At 50.1% G+C, this 8,133-nt stretch overlaps 1 protein-coding gene across 3 annotated transcripts in view; it reads right to left on the bottom strand.

Moving 5' to 3' along the window:
• The window catches only part of LOC105564801 (mediator of RNA polymerase II transcription subunit 13-like), a 39,316-nt gene that overhangs the window by 16,458 nt on the left and 14,725 nt on the right, over positions 1-8,133 (bottom strand). For all 3 annotated transcript variants that reach the window (XM_012017478.1, XM_012017479.1, XM_012017480.1), the window contains exon 2: positions 2,553-2,898. In XM_012017478.1, coding sequence (XP_011872868.1) covers positions 2,553-2,898 — 346 coding nt within the window. The remainder of the gene's footprint in view (positions 1-2,552; positions 2,899-8,133) is intronic.

The following is an 8,133-nucleotide window of genomic DNA, read 5'->3' as shown; positions in this document are numbered from 1 at the left end:
ACGGAGATTCTGTAACTTGCTATCGATGCTTTTCGGTATCGTTAACTAGCGACAGCCAACGGCAAAGACAATCTTCGAAAAAGACGCAGTTTTCGTGGGTCGTTGCTGGTTAACGTTACCGAAAAGCCTCGACAGCAAATTACAGAATTCCCGTACTGTACGGAGATTCTTTTCGATGCTTTTCGGTATTGTTAACTAGCGACAGTCAATGCCAAAGACGATCTTCGAAAAAGACGCAGTTTCGTGGGTCGTTGCTGGTTAACGTTACCGAAAAGTCTCGATAGCAAGTTACAGAATTCCTGTACTGTACGGAGATTCTGTAACTTGCTATCGATGCTTTTCGGTATCGTTAACTAGCGACAGCCAAGGGCAAAGACGATTTTCGAAAAAGACGCAGCTTTTCGTGGGTCGTTGCTGGTTAACGTTACCGAAAAGCCTCGACATCAAGTTACAGAATCTCCGTACAGTACGGGAATTGTATCGTTAACTAGCGACAGCCAGTGGCAAAGATGATCTTCGAAAAAGATGCAGCTTATCGTGGGTCGTTGCTGGTTAATGTTACCGAAAAGCCTCGACAGCAGGTTACAGGATTCCCGTACTGAGACTGTATTCCGTCACCACTTGCCGACGACTATCGTTAGCGACGTTTGCGCAGCTTTTTTACATGATGAAAAGCCGCGCAAACGTCGTTAACGATATCGACAGTTGTCGGTAGCCGAGTACGGAATAGAACCGAGAAAATGAGCAGAAAACGCGAGCGAATCAAATCTGACAATCTCGCGGTCTAATCTACCATCCCAAGGAACGTTCGATTAATTAATTCGTTCGCGTTGCTACGCTCCAATTTTTGGAGAAAGCGTCTCACTGCGTGTTGATACCGAACGCGAACACCGACGTGCGGAAAATTAAATTTGTCTCGACGCAGAGTAAAAAGAAAAATTCGCACTATTTGCCCCGTCGAACGTCACGATTCGATGTATCTACGGTGAGAAAACGAGAGCTTTAATTCGTTAGATCGACCGGTCGCGGTTGAACGTACTCCTTGACCCGATCTCGAGGATTGCGATTAGTCGATTCGCTCGCTGCTTTAAAGCTTTGTGTCCCAAGTTTTAAGCTTATTCTACAAGACGCTAAGCCGCAACGCAAGATATCGGCCAATGACAGTCGATCATTCTTCTCATATTTGACTGTAATTGGTTGATTTCTTGCGTTGCGGCTTAGCGTCTTGCGTTCATTGTAGAATAAGGTTTAGATAACGGACGGGTGTGTCCTCAAACGTGGCTCGCCTGGTTTTTATTTCAGAGCGACGCGAACTATCTCTGCTCGCTGGGCAAGACTTGCGTAGAGACGAAAGGCGGAAAATGGTCGACGTGAAGACTCGCGATATTGTCCGAGGCTAAAGCCAGGCAACAGCTCGCGTCGACCGCCGCGGCGGACGCGCGCAAAACCGGCGGAGACTCGTCCGATAGCCCGAAGGAAGCCAGGCACGCAAGTCTGCTGATAATTTTATGTGTGATTCACGGGCTAACGCGTCTATACACGTCACTGCTTATCGCGGCGATCTAAAGACCGAAGCGAGTTTCACTTTTAATCGTATTCCTCCCCTTTCTCACCCCCCCCCCCCCCGCGTGCCCCACGTTACTTTGACGTTGTCTCTAGCCGGCGATATCGATGTATACGTATAGTCTATAGATCTTGTAGAGTCCAGAATTTTTACCCGTTGAGCCGCGTCCGCGAATCCGTTAACGCAACGTAGTCCCTTCGCGTGTCTCTCCCTCTCACGTGTCGAAACTTCCTCTTGGAAAGTACGTAATAAAAGTTGGCTCAGTCACGGTCTTCTTGCTGGCGTTAGGTAAAACGCCACACAACGGCGTGTAAACATCGCGTAATTGCTACTTCCAGCACACAACCGTCTGAACGTTACGAATTGAGATTATCAGTTTGCCACGCGTCGATCATCCTCGCGCGAGAGCACTTTCGGCCGTCCTTGACGCTCCGCCGGTTTTCCTTTTGGTTCGCCGTTAAAAAAAAAAGAACCTACGATAGCTTCCAATTAAGATAATATAATAATCGCAAAGTTCAACGGACCTGAGAGTACCTTCGAAATGACTTGCGTAGCAAGTTAGAAAATACATCCTGTACCTGAGAGGTCAACTGTCGTAACTGGGCATTTCCACACCAGGTCCGAGATCAACTTGCATTTCTGTAAGTTGTTTTTTACAATATTCTAAAGTTTCTTCGAAAATACTTATCTTTAAGGAAAATAACAACGCGATATATAATGAGATCAAAATCGATAATTTTGCAGTTGCAACAGTTTACTTCCCAGGTGCAGAATAATCTGACGTCTTCAGCCCGGCCTGCGGACCGGAATGCAACCGAACTAAACGGATAAGGGTTGAGCCCATCCGACGGGCCGAGTTCTAATTTTCCGTTCGCAATTCCGAGTCTTCGGCGCGTAATCCGACACGGGCCTTGCGTTATCCCGGGCCGACTTCCGGGACGAGGCACGGCGCGACGCGTTTCCGGACACGCGGTCGAGATATACTCACCGCAAGCGATGAGCTCCGGCGATACCAGGCCGGAGAGATCGGGTTCCTCGCCGTACCAGAAGATCCAGAGCTCCTTGGCGGCGGTGAGGGAGAGCGGCGGCGGCGCGGGCGAGGGCGCGATGCCCAGGTCGAAGATGCCAGCCCCGGGCGCGGAGGAGGCGGCGGTGGCCGCCGCCGGGCCGGAGGTGGCCGGCGTGGCGGCCACGCGTCGCCACACGCACAGAATGTCACCAGCTAAACATCGCGAGAAACTCGACAGCACCGGGTCCTCGAGGGGCGTGCCGCCGAAGCCACCGGCCACCTCGCCCCACACGAGCTTTCTCCATTTGATGCCGCAGAGGGATGTCTGTCAAATCAAACAATTAACGGCGATTAGCAAATCGGCGGGCAATCTCCCGAGGATTTCGGCGAGGGTCGCTCGTCGGAAATTAAGCGCGTAATCCGCACGGGGAAGAGTCTTCCCCGCGATAACGCCGCGCGTTTGGGCGGTGTAGAGACCCGGTAATAAGGGACTGCCCATAAGAGTTCGTCAAATTCTACGATCGTAGAGGAGTGAGGTATAGCCTATGTTTCTCTCTCACTCGCGGGAATTTGACCAACTCTTACGGCCAGTCTCTGATTACAGGGTCTCCAGGGAGGTGGACACGCGATCGGCGACTACTTTTCTCGATATGTCGCAAGCAAGGGATTCTCCAGGCTCTACACGGAGAGAATTTTCTCGCGAAATTTATCCTGAAACCCGTGCAATCGTGGGACAACGTGGCATTTTAAAGAACCGAGTGGGTCTTTTTGAAATTCTGCTAGTAAAATGTATGGGAAATTTTTTAGAACTCTGACAAAGTTCTTCTTAAAATGCCACGTGTTGTCCCACGATTGCACGATTTTCCAGATAAATTTTAGAAGAAAATTCTCTCCGTGTAGAAATTCCTGCTTTGTACTGGCGCGTCATCATACATATGTAATCGCTTTGGGAATCTGACTTTGTGTTTTTTGCTTCCTTGAACCATCTGTGGCTTGATAAGCTATCTGATAAATTGAACGAATAAATTGCAGGTCAAAACGCAAGGATACACTCGCTAAAACTCTTGTTCTTCCTATAGCAATCTCGAGCGCACGAATGCAACTGTATGTTACGTCTAGTAATGACGAAAAAAAAAGTGAGTACTATCAAACGGGATCGCTCGGATCTAACGGCTGTTAAAAATCGTCCCGTTAGTTCACCGTTGCTGTTTAATTTGCGATAATGAGGTATCTAGTCCTCTAGATCTCTCTCGCAGCGGTCGGTCAGGTGCGAGAAGGAATATCGAGCCGCAGCCGTTAACACCCGATGAAAATGTAAAAATCTCGCGCGCGCTTAAGCTTATTCTATAACGGACGCAAAACGCAAGACGCTAAGCCGCAACGCAAGTAATCTGCCAATGACAGTCGATCATTCTTCTCATATTGGACTGTGATTGATCGATTACTTGCGTTGTTGCGGCTTAGCGTTTTGCGTCCATTGTAGAATAAGCTTCACCGAACAGACGGTAACATTGGCCGTGAACGGGCCGCGCGATAACGTCTTCGCGAATGGAGACGTTAAATCGCAGGGTAATAAATTACCCTTTGAGAGCGGCGAAACGTGCGTTACCCGGTAAAATAGGCATGCATGCATATATATATATATATATATATATATTACGTGTATATGTATACATGCGGTGAACGCGCCGCGGCTCGCCGAGAAAGCGACACCGAGCCGGTCCTTGACCTTACGGCACAGTGTTTCTATTTGTCACGCGACGTGACAGGCCGCTAATTTATTCAAACGCATATTATCGCCGGTACGATCCGTGCCGTGAGACGGTTTTCAACGAGCAGGCATGCGCAGCCGACTCGCTAATTGCTCGATTGATTAATCGCATCTCGTCCGTTCCGCCGGCGAGACGCGCCGCTAACTTCCGGATCCCATCCGTCCACCTCGTGCCGGGGCCGAATCTGGAAATATATTCGATATTCCGCCGTGACGCTCTTCCACCGAGTGACACTCGACCTTGATCGACGCCTCGCGTGGCAACGGCACGCAGGGGGGGGGGGGGAGGAAACGCATCTCCACGAAATGCATATAATCTCTCTTGCGAGATTGCAACCTTCGGGATAAAATTAATTGTGCGCTCATTGACGGCGGATAATACGCGCGTTTCTGCCCGTCGCGGACGATTCGCCGAGAGGTTCCACCAGACCGCGCGTATTTTCTAATATCGAACTGGCTTCTCTCGGAATTTAGAAATTCCTGCCTCGCCAGGTGTCGCGCGACCGCGCAAAACAACTTTCTCCCCGACCTTGTTTTGTACCACGGGTTACCTATTCGCGTTTTATTATTCTAAGAAACATCTGTTGAAATTCGGCCTTTCGAAAAGCCTGCCCTTCTCTCTCCCTCTCTTCCCTGGTTCGCGTACTGTACGCCAGGCATCGCCGATGCCTTCCCACGTGAATTCGAGCGCATATAGAACACATATACATTTGCCGCGTATACGTAAAACGCATAAATGTGTCGATATGCGCACAAATTCGTGTGGAAAGGCATCAGCGATTCCTAGCGTCAACAGACGGGCAGAAATATAATTCTACAAATATAAGGTCCAGGCATTCCTGCTTGTCTGTGCTGCTTGCCGGGTAATAATTAGGGATGGGCAAAAATTACTTCATTACTTATAAACATACATGCTTCTCGACAATACGACCCGATGCAAATTAGTGCACCACACCGTAGGGGAGGCTGGTATACCTTGTATGTACACGCACCGGCATAAATGCTGTCCCTATCCTTGTGAGGTGCAACTCTAGTTGTGTGCGTGCACCTCACAAGGATAGGGACAGCATTTATGCCGGTGCGTGTACCTTTGACCAATTTCGACATTTTTGATTGCGCAAGTTTCGTTTTGGTGTCTCGAAATAAAAAAAAATCTAAAATATTCTTTCCAGTGTTGTCATTGTTAGATATTTTTTGTGGATTTAAATTGTTACATTTAGTATATTTTTTAACATTGAAAAAAAATTGAATTTTGGTCAAAGGTACAACACTTGCTCATTTTCTGTTTAATGTTAATTTTATAAATTGCAAGTTATTCCAGATAACTACTCAACGATATACGCAACACTACGAGATTGAGAAAACTCTCGAAACTACTTGCTTTGTATACTCGAAAATAAATGATCTTTCACTACTGTGCAGTTATCTATATCATTACAGTTGTAGGTCATAAAACACCTCTGGTGGCCAAACTACAAACTACATATTTTTACTGCTACAAATATCCAATAGATAACGCACAGGATCCCACGGTCAGAAGTGCAACGTGGTCAAAGGTACACCACCCTCCCCTAAGCTATTTCATTCTTAACAGCTACGTCTTGACGTATGTCGAAAGTGAACCCACATCGCCACTCGATATCAGACAGCCCCTCCCACTTCCTCCGTTAATTACTCAATAATAAAAAAGTGAACGAGGGGGAGGGGGGAGATCTGCCCGCGAACGCCGAGATTTTTCCACGGAGCGAGAACGACGCGCGTGCGGCATCGACCGCGCCGCGTAAGGTCAACGTCAAAGCCGTCAAGTTCTCTCGCGCGCGCGGCTCGCCCGCGCGTCCGCTCGCTCGCTCCGTTGCATCGACGGAAAATGTCCTATCTCCGTTAACGAGAGAGAGTCCATTCACCCCGGATTCGGTATCTCCATCGCACCTGATCCCGCGCCGCGCCGCCGTCCCTCGCGATTAGGGACGGGGGCATCCCGTCGCGCGCGGTCAACGGCGAGTCATCGACGCGCGCGTCACGGGAGTCGATCGTACCCCGAACGCGTGCGCGGCGCGCTCCCCGCGCCGAGATGCGTGCGCGCGCGCGCGCGAACGCGTCCTCTCTTTCTCTCTCCCTCGAACTCTGGCAACGAAGCGACGCGCGCGTGTAAACAACGCGGCGCTTAAGCTTACTTTAGGCGATCTGCGGCTCGCGTCAATCTCGGGGAAGAATTCCATTTACTTCATTCAGTTTCCGGTTAAAGTTTAATCGCACCCACAAGTTTATATTCTGGTACACCTGCAATTGGTTCACATGTATTCTGATTCCTAGAATGTTTTTCCTATTGTGCGAACGTCCGTGGGAGAAACCTCGAACGGAAGCGTGTCGAGAAGTCTCTCGTCTACCGCTAACATCACGAGACACGGTAGTGTCTCGCGCCAAGTATGATGCGTCGTCTACAATACGTGGAGTAAGCTTGGAGTAAAGAGTAAGAGAGAGCCCTAACTTTTAGCTTTTGGTGTGAGGAAGCTGAAATACGGGCATGGTTTTTAAAATATTTGTAACACTAATTGATGGCATTTTGATTCACCGAGAGTAAACCTAAGAGCTGAAGTAGGAGTAAGAAATAAAATGGATTTATTTCCTTACTCCAGCTTGCTCCATGTGTTGTAGACCAGCCTTGAAGCGTAGCTAGAACCGCGCGCGCGAGACCGACCGTGTATAGTTTACGCGAGTCGGCAGGCTCTCAGATTTTCGGATCTCAACAACGGCTGATCCGATGAACTTCTAAGTGGACTCAATCGATAGCCTGGGTTTGATTTGCATAATAAAAGTGTTTTAGAGATCCCTCGAACGGTGAGCACGATCGGCGCCGAACGTCGGGTGAAAATTGTCGAGAACCTGGGAGTCCGGCGCAAAAACGACTCGCGGACGTACAGTAATAATACGTTGGCGCCGGGCTCGTCCGGGGGGACGTGGAAAGTCGCGTTCAACCGGCGGGGCATTTCGCGGGATGATGGCAGACACCGTGTGACGCCATTGCCGATGCATTCGCGGGGCTCCGGCCGCTTCGAGGGGGAGCCCCGAGCGCGGCGCACGCGCGCACGGCCGCGTAGTGGGCGCGCGCCCGCCGTCCAATCGGCGCCGGGCGCGTCCTTACGTCAGAGAACCAGCTGACATAATCGGTACGATTCAAATGTGTGTACAACCACCGCGCAGGTAGGTAATGAGATCTCGGCACCTTTAGGGATCGCGCGGGTCCCGAAAGGGTCCCCGATAGGTCGATAGAGTGAAATCCGCCCGGCGTGTATTCCCTCGCGCGAGACAAGCCAAATACTCCTCTCACGAAATGTGTTCTCCAAGACACTTTCCGCTCTTATCGTTCGCTTAGGATGTAAAACGTTGTCGTCCACTTTCCGACCCGCTTCGACTTTTTTTTCCCCAGTTGGAGGTTTCCGTGCCGGTCGGCGCGCGAACGGGGCTCTTAATCTTGAAAGCGAGTTGCAAAGAGATGGCTGCTTTTAGAAAGACATACACATCCGCATGTTAAGCGTGTACATATCGATTTCCCTCGCGGCAAATTGGAGAGATGTCAGCGCTCTCTGCATTGACCCGGTCATGTATTTTCGCCATAGCGGCGGCTGGCAAGTTTCTCGCTCGTCGAAACGCGGCGACCGATCGATAGGAATTTCCCCCAAAGATCGGGGGCATCGCCTCCTAGGATATGGCGCCTAGTCAGTGACCGGGTCAGGATTCGTTGTCGGGATATCTTTCGCGGCGTCGCATTGCCGCGCGTCTTCCCCCCCC

The sequence above is a fragment of the Vollenhovia emeryi genome, unplaced genomic scaffold, assembly GCF_000949405.1.
Source record: "Vollenhovia emeryi isolate VEMERY1.0 unplaced genomic scaffold, V.emery_V1.0 DF939159.1, whole genome shotgun sequence".
Taxonomy (NCBI): domain Eukaryota; kingdom Metazoa; phylum Arthropoda; class Insecta; order Hymenoptera; family Formicidae; genus Vollenhovia; species Vollenhovia emeryi.
This window is presented reverse-complemented; position numbering and strand designations above follow the sequence as displayed.